General features: G+C 38.5%; 1 protein-coding gene across 1 annotated transcript in view; it reads left to right on the forward strand.

Annotated features, from left to right (window-relative positions):
- Positions 1-11,348, forward strand: part of LOC149537771 (26S proteasome regulatory subunit 4 homolog A) — a 77,381-nt gene extending 66,033 nt beyond the window's left edge. The window contains exon 6 of the mRNA XM_089799161.1: positions 11,020-11,348. Coding sequence (XP_089655287.1) covers positions 11,020-11,103 — 84 coding nt within the window. The 3' untranslated portion in view covers positions 11,104-11,348. The remainder of the gene's footprint in view (positions 1-11,019) is intronic.
- Positions 11,349-12,007: the final 659 nt, after the last annotated feature.

Here is a 12,007-nt window from a genome sequence, read left to right on the forward strand (position 1 = left end):
CAAAAAGAGCACTTACAGCCAATTGATATTTTGTCAAACAATTGGAATGCAAACTAATAAGCTGATCATCAACTCTAGGTTTGCAATATAGATAGTCTAAAAATTACAACGCTCTTTCAATTGCAAAATCCTAGCCTTCCTTTGATACCAATAATGCCAAATGGCAAACAAAGACAAGTATAATGTGAAATAGTGAAGTGCTAAAGCTATATTTTGTATTCAGCTGAAAACTTACATTTCTCAGAAAATATGCCAAATGAGAAGTGAAGAACCTGATTGTAGATGGCTGTAAATAATTTTGTTCAATGCTGCCCTTTCTGCTTTGCTTTTTCTACTTGCTTTTGCCGGATTTTCTTTTTTCGTTTGCTTTTTCGAACTGCCTTTTCGGATTGCTTTTTGCGGAGCTGCTTTTTCGGATTGCTTTTTTGGTTCTGCTTTTTCGGATTGCTTTTTTGGTTCTGCTTTTTCGGATTGCTTTTTCGGTTCTGCTTTAAAATGGCTTCCAATAATTTCAAATTTGCTAGAAATGACCTCCAATAATTTCGGCTCTGTTAAAAATGCCTTTTGAAATGCTGAAATGCTGAAAATGGCCTTAGGCCCAATGATGCCCTAGCTGAAGTGAGTGAAGTATCACCTCCAAATGTGCAACCTACTTTTTCGGATTGCTTTTTCGGTTCTGCTTTAAAATGGCTTCCTATAATTTCAGACCAGCTAGAAATGACCTCCAATAATTTCGGCCCTGCTAAAAATGCCTTTTGAAATGCTGAAATGCTGAAAATGGCCTTAGGCCCAATGATGCCCTAGCTGAAGTGACTGAAGTATCACCTCCAAATGTGCAACCCTTCAGAAGATATTTCACTTCCTCAGTTATGCTAATCCAAGGGAGTTTTCGTTCCCAAAGATCAACTGACTATCTGAAACCACTTGGTTCCACAATAGACTATGTGACTGAATCACAATTTGATGTCAAAAGAGAAATAAACAACTGGATGATTAGAATGAAGCCCGGGGTGCTTATTTATTCTTTTTTCTCCACTTTCTCCAGAAGCTTCTAGAACATTATTTTATTTTATCTATTAAGTGACTTTATAAAATATTTTATAATTCAAGTCACTTTATTAAATAAATTAAATATAAAGTTACCTTTTAATATTTATTTATTTGATAACTTTATAAATAATTAACTTAATACCACTTATTTATTTAACTAAAATAATTAATTAGTCATCCCCATAAAATATTCATTATTTTGGATAATCTAATTAATTAAATTAATTAAATCAAATTGCCTCCAAAATGGGGACATGACAGTCCGCCCTTCCTGAAATTGCTTGTCCCCAAGCAATGGCTGAACAATAAACCAATCAATCTGCCTGGATCCCAAATGTAGTCATGAACTATACTACTATCAATTAACATAGGCTCCTGCAATATCCTCTGCAATATAACCAAGAGGAATTGATAGTCAAACTGACAATTACAGCTCAACCAAACTCCAAAATCACAACTGCCACAGTCAAAAACCCACGAGACACAAACTCTTAGAACATTAGAACCCAAGTAAAGTGGACAAATCAAGCTGCCAACACAATAAATACCATCAACGCATCCCAATGGTCTATACGGAATGTACAATCCAACTCTGCAACAATGGTGGATGCTCCCGAATGAAACTGTACTAAGTATGGAGAATCCACACACTGTACAACTCCTGCAGTCAACACAACTTGGCAGATCACCGACCACTGTCTCATAACCATAACTCCCATGCACTGCTGATGGTGAAAAGACATCACAAGATAAACAACAAGAAATGGAACCCAAACCAAATTTTCCTGCCATCAACTCCTCAACACAAGGATCAAATACTAACTGATGTACATACCCTGCAGTATAATGCTGATAAAAAGAACCAACCTCAGTCAACAGCTCACCATGAACAAGTGATACAACCCACTGTGACTGATCACCAGCTAAGTCAGGAGATGTCATAGCCAAAGGAGTAGAATCAATAATAACAACCGCTGAAGCATCACTCCCAAACTCCTGCTCTAAGTCATGTATTATCAAGCTGTCAACCACAGAATCTATCGCCATGTCATGCCCATCACAACTCTCATTCTGAGGTGTCAAACCGACCCATAACTGATGACAAGCACTAGGAACCAAAGTACATCTCTGTATCATCATCTCATCAACATGGTCATCAAAGGTAAATTGATGAGCATACCTCACAGTGTAATGCCGATAGAATGCGCCAATCTTAGTCAGTGGCTCAGACTACAATCCAGATGAAATTAACTGCAATTGATCATTAACCATGTTGGAACTGACTACTACCTCCGAAGATATCACCAAGGGAGTATTACTAGCAGGAACCATGCCAACTGTCGGCTCACCAACATCACACATGATCTTTGATACAACATCTCTAGTCTCTATGCCATCAATACTAGAGGCCACCACTATGTCAGGCATACCACAACAATCTGCTACAACACCCAACTCAACTGAACCTGACTCTAGTGGGAACGAACCCGATATGCCAATGTTAGTATCAAGGATGGATGCATCCCCATCTCCACTGTCTTTGACAATCTCGACCATGGACATCCTCAGATCACCAGACGCCACAGCTTGTGACTGTACATAATCTGGTAAAGACTGCAGTCGCTCTAACTCCATGGTCACCTTAGCCAAATGAAATTGTGACTCCTCGAAAGCCAACTGTGTACTCTCAAGAATCTTAGAAGTCACCTCGAGCTGCTGAATAAGCTCACTCACCTTATCTTCCTTGGCCAAAAATGCATCGTATGCTGTACTCCCCCACTCCATAAGATAATCTCTGTTGGCTACCAACTGCATATAATTTTGTCTCAGAATCCGGATAGCCTCCCATAAAGAGTGGAACTCTGTCAAGGAAAGATAACTGCCTCCCTGCTCATCACTAGTAGGAGAACCCCATCCATAAACTGCTAACAACTGACGAGCAGCATCGAAATGTTGGCAAGCGATAGCAATGTCTCGCTCACTAACTCTCAACTGAGTAGAACACATGATGGCACTGGCTAGACTGTCTCCTATAAACCTCCTCTAACGCACTGTCTAAAGGAGTATCCTCAAAGTTACTGGTCTCTAGAGTATTACCAACCATATCTTGCGAATCAACTCCAAAGCTCATGTCAACATACGGAGTATCAAAATCTGTAGCACTGCTGTCCAACTCCTCTGTACCAAAAGGAACTGCCAAGGAAACTAAGTCTTCAAAACTGCCCACTGCATCCTCCTGGATATCATCAATGCCAATATGATCTTGGGACTCATTTGTACACACTGCAAAATATGAAAGATTATCAACACATTCCAGCAATAATGGTCGACTGGATATATGAACAATGCCCAACACCGGTGAATAAAAACTAATACCAACATCAGACAAGTTGCTGGCACAAGGAAAGATAACACCGTGCAATCTGCTAATCAAATCCATGATAGCATCCAAACAATCACTGCTACCAAAAAGTGATAATGATCTCCAATCAATTGAATCCCAAACGCCAATATAACAATCTCGAGTCCATATCTGTAAACTAGAATCAGCTGGTAACTCAAGCAAACTCCTCACCTGAGTAATATGACTAGTACCAACTAACTCCACATACCTGTCTGATATTGTCCCTGTATCCTGGATGTGAATGCAAGATGAACTCATAACACTATCAACGACCACATATGATCCGCCTACTGCAGAAAGCTGAGTATCAGGAGTGCAAGATGAAACTAAACTCAACTCCATGCCATGCTTATACCCATGTCTCTCCCAGTCTTGTAATGCCAATGGAGTATTCACCAAAGAAGCTCGAGTGTCCTCAAGCTTGTGAGAAAGCCTGTCAACTTCCTCCTTCCTCCTCAAGGCATCTGAATAGTCTCCGACAAGGCTAAGAAGATGGTCACGATCTGATAGAAGATGTAAATAACTCAACTTCATCGTTCCCATTCCTTCCCTAATCACCTGTAAGTCAACACAAGAAGACTTTCCCTGAACTCCCTTATGTCTACCTTGTAACTGAATCATCCGGATGTGATCCTCTATCATACCCTGCATTCTGTCATGATGAGATAATGAAGTCACAATACTATCTTCGCTCACCTTCAGCTGGCTGGACAAATCATGTGAAGTACTACCAGCCTCAACCTCATGTGACGAAGCATCTATTTGTGCCTGGTACTCTCTCTCAGCAAAGTCATGAATGCTCAATGTCTGCTCATCTCTACCAAGTATCTCACCATTATGCACAACAACATCCTCATAATCATCATCTGAACCCACTACGTTGTAGTCACTGCCTGTTGGAACAGAAACATCCTGAGTACCTGAGACATCACCCTTTGGCAACCTGTATACAACTGTCTCAACTTGAGTATCATGTTGACGGTTACTATCCATCAGCGTAATATCCTTCACCACTTCTTCCTGTGGTTGAATTGAAACCTCTGCCTGGTTGCAAGCTTGTTTCTCGAATTCCTCATTAAGGTTCCTGGTAACATCTCTCACTGTATCATTTGGTGCTTTGCGAGAAGATCTGCCAAATAGAAATCCAGTCAACTTATCCACCTTAGCTGGGTCGGACATCATGCCATTCATTATACGGTGGTGCTTAACCAACAATTCAGACATGTTATGGCTTATTTTTCTAAGTTCATCTTGAATGTCTAAATTATTCCGACTCTGGATATTTTGTCTATCAATTGTCCAAGATTGTGTCCTCTGAGACTTTGTACTATACCTATCCATTCTGGGTAAAGTAGAGTGCTGATCACTCATGTAATTTAGTTCTCACCCCACAGGATGGCAAGAAAACCGCTCTGATACCACTGTAATAACCCCAACAGGTTATAACTTCTTCAAACACCAAAAATCTTTATACTTCAGTGGTTTGACATTTCGTCAAACACTTTGCAAGCAAGCTCTGATACCACTGTAATAATCCCGCTCAAATCCGACCTTAAAATGCTGATTGAAGGCTCGAAGAATTTGTCAAACACTTTGCATACAAGGGGTCATATGACTGATATAACTTTTTAGATTGCTGCAATGACTCTTGTTTCGATTTGCCTCAAAGAGAATGCTTACAAAAAAGACTCCAGATTGTCTAAACAATGACCTAACATGAATGTGCAATTAATTTTGACAATATCCAATACAAATATGTGATTGAACTACTTGCAATATGCAGCTACAACAACTAGTAATTATGACAAATACTTTGGATGCAACCTAAGATGGCATTAATGCACTTACAACCAAGTGTCATTAATATAAACACTTAGTATGCAAAATTATAACATTAATTATGCCAAAAAGAGCACTTACAGCCAATTGATATTTTGTCAAACAATTAGAATGCAAACTAATAAGCTGATCATCAACTCTAGGTTTGCAATATAGATAGTCTAAAAATTACAACGCTCTTTCAATTGCAAAATCCTAGCCTTCCTTTGATACCAATAATGCCAAATGGCAAACAAAGATAAGTATAATGTGAAATAGTGAAGTGCTAAAGCTATATTTTGTATTCAGCTGAAAACTTACATTTCTCAGAAAATATGCCAAATGAGAAGTGAAGAACCTGATTGTAGATGGCTGTAAATAATTTTGTTCAATGCTGCCCCTTCTGCTTTGCTTTTTTCTGATTTGCTTTTTCTACTTGCTTTTGCCGGATTTGCTTTTTTCGTTTGCTTTTTCGAACTGCCTTTTCGGATTGCTTTTTTCAGAGCTTCTTTTTCGGATCTTCTTTTCCGGCCTGCTTTTTGCGGATTGCTTTTTCAGTTTTGCTTTAAAATGGCTTCCTATAATTTCAAACCTGCTAGAAATGACCTCCAATAATTTCGGCCCTGCTAAAAATGCCTTTTGAAATGCTGAAATGCTGAAAATGGCCTTAGGCCCAATGATGCCCTAGCTGAAGTGACTGAAGTATCACCTCCAAATGTGCAACCTGCTTTTTCGGATTTCTTTTTCGGTTCTGCTTTAAAATGGCTTCCTATAATTTCTGACCTGCTAGAAATGACCTCCAATAATTTCGGCCCTGCTAAAAATGTCTTTTGAAATGCTGAAATGCTGAAAATGGCCTTAGGCCCAATGATGCCCTAGCTGAAGTGACTGAAGTATCACCTCCAAATGTGCAACCCTTCAGAAGATATTTCACTTCCTCAGTTATGCTAATCCAAGGGAGTTTTCGTTCCCAAAGATCAACTGACTATTTGAAACCACTTGGTTCCACAATAGACTATGTGATTGAATCACAATTTGATGTCAAAAGAGAAATAAACAACTGGATGATTAGAATGAAGCCCGGGGTGCTTATTTATTCTTTTTCCTCCACTTTCTCCAGAAGCTTCTAGAACATTATTTTATTTTATCTATTAAGTGACTTTATAAAATATTTTATAATTCAAGTCACTTTATGAAATTAATTAAATATAAAGTTACCTTTTAATATTTATTTATTTGATAACTTTATAAATAATTAACTTAATACCACTTATTTATTTAACTAAAATAATTAATTAGTCATCCTCATAAAATATTCATTATTTTGGATAATCTAATTAATTAAATTAATTAAATCAAATTGCCTCCAAAATGGGGACATGACAATAACTGATCAATTGAACATCAAGCATACATTGTAACATCTCTTCAACACAGTCTGCAACTATTATGCCAACAACTTGATGGTCAACCATCTCCATGCTAATACCAACCAGCCCTACGTGTGTAACTTTAGCACCCCTCATCAAACCCTGCTGGCTCCTTTGGCTATGTACCCACTATGTTGCTAGATTCTCCTTGTACAAAAGTGTGTTGCGGGTCAATGAGATCCAATGCACAATACATCTGCAGACTTCTCTTGCCTCCCTTTGAGGTAATCTTGTTCCTCTTTAAGGGAGTGGATGCTCATGCAACTATAAATAGTCTAGTTCCTCTCAGAAGCGAAAGAACTAGAAACTTGAGATAGTTAACAACTGGTTATAGTGGTCATTAAAGAATACGGTCCATGCATTTTCCACTACAAAACTGGGTCCTCCTGTGTAATAGTTATCCTATCCATCTTGGCCTACTCAGAATAATTCTGCGGCTGGTAGGGTGGGTGGGAGGAGACTAAGGGTGGAGAATTTTCTACACTCAAATACAAATGATGTTGGACTCTATAGGATGATTCATCTTTTGGAGGGTCCTTGTGAACCTGACCTTCATGTTAGCACCCTGTATGGGTACAACTCTACCAGTTCTTTGAACATAACACTTGGGCCTCAATGCATGGGCAGCCATGTGCAAGGGAGTGCTGATCATCTCCCATCACCGAGGAATGGTTGGCTAGAATGCTAACGTGGGGTCCTCTTGCACTTCTCCAAGGCTAGGTGCATTGGTATCCTTATATCTTCTTGCTTAGAGAACTGAAGTAATGATGGAAGCAATATATTTTGCATCACCCTGGAAAACATTGTTCTTCACCACATCCTTCATGCTCTTTTCTTGCTCTGTCTTGGAATCGGTTTACTGTTTCCATTTTTCTGTCATAACCATGATTACAACTTGCAGCATAAGAGAATGAAGTAGGATGCATGTTTAGTCTTGACAAGTATTAAGAGTTACTTCTCAGACGAGGTCCCAAAGAGTGCATGTGAAGTGTGGCGGTTGCAGATAAAGATCAACTCTAGCATCATAGTCCACTGCTTTGATCCAATTAATCTTTCTGATGCCCCAGAGAGCATTATGCATGGCACGCCTCAGTTAACCTCTTGCATATTTGTACACATGGGCTGCATTTGTAACGACTTGGACCACATTAAGTGGCCCAACCTCCTCAATAGCTTCCTTAAGGATTTGAAACTAAAAATTATCACTATGCCCCAAACAAGCAGCTGCCATAAAAAAAATACGGGCCCTTTGAACATGCAGCCAGATTGGTGATGAGTGGATGATGCCTAATGTCTATCCATCCGTTCATGACTATATCGCATCCACTTACCACTTAACATTCCTTCATTTTCTCCATTAACACAATTTTGGAATAGTCTTTATCCAAAGTTGTGGTCTTCAATTTTTTTTCCCTAGTATTGCATACGATAGTCCTTCCCTTACTACATTTGCTATTGCCTCCTTGTAGTAAGGAGATCAAGTCACATGGAATGGGATGCCATCAACAAATAAGTATCTGCCAATGGCATCATCCGCCTTGTCCTTTATTTGGACATTGAATAATTCAGCTAGTGGGTTAGGAGCATCACTTGTCAACTTGTGTTACCCCCCAGCCTCTGCTGCATGGGCTCCTGAGTAGAAGAAACTGACATACGTGCAAGTAGAAGTGGAATGGTGTGGCTGGCTTAAATGAGCCTACGGTTTGTGAGACAAAGAAGCATATGCAGTGTCTTCAGGACCGACACCCCATAGCATACATATCTCAGCCACAAACTTTAGGTTTGTCCTCAACACCTGACAGACATCTACAAAAATTTGTTAAATATAAATTGGGTGGGCATTAACTCTGGTAATGCTTACCTGAAATTCAAGGTTACAAAAGTGGCACTTCCACAACCTTGTGTCCCCTGGATGATGCCTTGGGCCAGTTCTTTAATTTTGTTTGAAATTGTTTCAATGAGACTTGGGATCAAAGATACACTTGGCAAAATCTGCTAGTAATGTGCAGGTGCATAATTGTATTCGGTTTCACTTTGAACTTCAACCTCATCCTTATATGCTATGAGAACTCAATGACATTTCAGTAATTGAGGTTTTGATTTTTGATCAGTAAATGCTCTTGACTAGTGCTATGAACTAACGAGGCCAAAATCTGGGGGACATCATCCCTAAACCTGACAATCTAGACCTGCAAGCACAGAATCCCAACAGGGACCCCAAGCTCACAGGAGTGTGGATCAGATACAAAGACACCAGGCACAAAAGACCTGTGTGGGCCCGACAGAAAGTCTGTGAGCAAAACCTGCCATGGAGAATCTGTAACCTTAAGTAGCAGACAAATTTACGTCAGTCTAGCGCGTGGTCCGCAAGCACTCCAGCCAAGCGAGGGGCTGGCCTAATAAGTCCCTAAGCTCCTCTGCCACACCTTGCTCCACAACTCTTCACATGACCACCACCTCCAACTACAACTCCTCTGCAACACCTTTCCTCCACACCTCACACGTTCACCACTCCCGAAATCCTCTATGCCACCAACATGATCACCAATATTATCCCTGCCAATATTCCTACACGTCTACCAAGGTGGGCCCAAACCAGCATTAACACTTGTTTTGGGCCGAGGATGGGATTTGAACCTTCTTGTACCATTAACAGTGCAACCAAATTACTACACCATAAGGTGATTCCCCAAAGAATTTATAAGTTTATAATAAGTGAAATTCAAACTATTCTTGCGACATAATGCAAAAGGATTAAGAGAATTTCTTTTTCCTTATTTGGATTTTCGTACTTCAGATTGCATGAAGCAGTGAGGCAGAGCATATAAAAAAAAAAAATATATATATTAATCTATGTCAACAAAGGATTTCACTTTTGTTTTTCTTTCTCAAAGTTGCACAAAGCCCAAAAGCAGAGGATACACAGTTTCATCCTAGTTTGACAAAATAAAAAATTTGAACATAAATTATAAGCTACTAAAAGCCATTATTTTTAAAACATTAAATTTAAATTAAAAAAATAAGAAAAATGATAGACTTGTCAATCAGTAAGATTTTTTATGATATTCAAATTTCAATGCTGATAAGATTTTTTATGATATTCAAATTTCAGTGTTGAATCTTGATGACAATTTGAACAGTGACCAATGAATATGCATTTGTAGACGTATATTTATGAATAAAATTAAAATATGATTTTCAAACAAAAAAAATAAAATTTAAAACAGGCGGGATTTTACGTTAGTCTTGAGAAATCTTTGCAACTTGGCATAGATCCACTTCTACTTGCTCCTCAACCCTCTCACACTTGCAACACTTCACTCAGTTTTTTTCACTTTTGCTCTTCAACCTTGCCGTTAAGTATGGTGAATGAATAAGAAATAAGGATTTTAAGGTGTTTATAGTGTTCGAGAAGCTTTGATGGGGTGCATTGGACATCAGGAAAAACTAAATTTTGTTATTATTTTAAATGCCTTTTTAGCCCTGCTGGTTGTGGCAGATGCCTGGGCACCCCTAGGACAGTGGGACAGTCTGGGAGCCCCTCAAACGTCTCGACATCCCCAGTTAATGGTTGAAGAATGGCAACGAGGAAACAGTGGGGGATGTGACTATAAACACAGTATATAGTTCAATGTCAATAAAAAACGAAGGCATATAGTGTGCCCTACCTTAAGGTGTCTGCTCTTTCAATGGATGTAATGATGGTTTGAAGAGACTCTTAGAAGGGTGAATTTGTTTTCCTTGGTAACAGGCTGTGATTGGCTGTGGTCATGAAGATTGAAGTGATTCTCACCGAGGGCCATTTGAAGGTTTTTTTTTGTTTGTACTCTTGTTTACAATATTTTGTATGGTGGAAAACTCATTAAATCATGTTCTTAGTCCTCCCAATAAGGATATTATAATAAGATTAATGCAGAGGTCAAGCTGCGTTTGTTGCCAATTCTACTGACAAATGTCGGGAAGTGTTTATTTTAGGGAAGCAGAATCAATATGTAACAAATATTTTCCATGAACAAGATGGGTTTTTTTGGGCTGGTACTACAACACATCTACAATTCTGAATTAAATATTGTGTACTCCCTTTTTAAATTGGGGACATGACTATGCGCATATAATGTTTTCTTATAGCACTACTTAACACCCTTTATTGCTTAGATGGTAGGAAGTCCCCAAATTCCTAATGTTTGTGGGGAATAATTGGACTTAATGATAAATATCTATATTAAAGTTGTGAATTTGATCAGTATTTTGGAAGCAGGATCACTTAAATCTTGTGCTGTATGCTTGGAATGACTTGCTGGTTTTTTAATATTTCAGGTGACGCAAGTTGATTTCAAGAAAGCAAAAGAGAAGGTTATGTTCAAGAAGAAGGAAGGTGTTCCGGAGGGTCTGTACATGTGAAAAAATAATGACGTTTTGTTATCAGCTGTTGTTAGGAGGATATATTTAAGACTGTATATAGTACTTTTTGGTATTATTCCTGGATATGATTCTATTTTGCACCCCTGTTATTGGCAGCGATGTCCACATGTGGTGTTTGGATAAAGTCATCACATATTTGTATGAATTTTTGATTACTAAGATGAAGATGCTCAATCCTTGGTTTAGGCTATATTATTTATTTTCAAGGAAATGCATTTTTTTAACATGCTGTCAGGCAAAATTTGAATTTTGAAAGTTCTGGTATAGGTTTACGTTGAGTTCCTTCTGTGCAGGTTTAGAGTTCTCGTCAAGTTTTACATGACAAGTCCTATTATATGGAACTAGGAGTTCCTGGCATGCATTTTGTGAGAAAAAAAATAGTAGTAGTTCTCTTCAAGATAAAGCACTCGAGAGGTCTTTTTCCTTTGGATATTTACGTTTCAGGGGGGTTCTATTAACTTTTAAAATTCAATGATTTATATGGGCCTTCACAATAATAATAACGGCAATTTGAGAGGCGTAAAATGGAAATTCCTCTTATGTTAAGACTGCATTTGGTTGATCACAGAATAATGGATTATTATTTTGGCTGATGTTTCTTTGTTGAATGTACATGTTCATAATACTAATGGAATATTTGCCCTCTAAAAGTGGATTTGCAAAGTACCAAACCTTAGAGAGTATTTCTTGTTTGTACATCTCTCATCTTTTTAGGGGAAATTTCTTGCAAAACATAGGTGAGTTATTTTATTATCCCACTTTAAGGAGCAACTATTATTCTTCAGAATGAGGGATTTGGGGGCATGCTGAAATTCTGATTGGAGTTGGTGATTAAAAATGGATTGCTTTTGGGTAACATTTCACAGGAACACACCCCTGGGTG

Source organism: Cupressus sempervirens, chromosome 9 (assembly GCF_028749045.1).
Source record: "Cupressus sempervirens isolate cs-2001-9-10 chromosome 9, ASM2874904v1, whole genome shotgun sequence".
Taxonomy (NCBI): domain Eukaryota; kingdom Viridiplantae; phylum Streptophyta; class Pinopsida; order Cupressales; family Cupressaceae; genus Cupressus; species Cupressus sempervirens.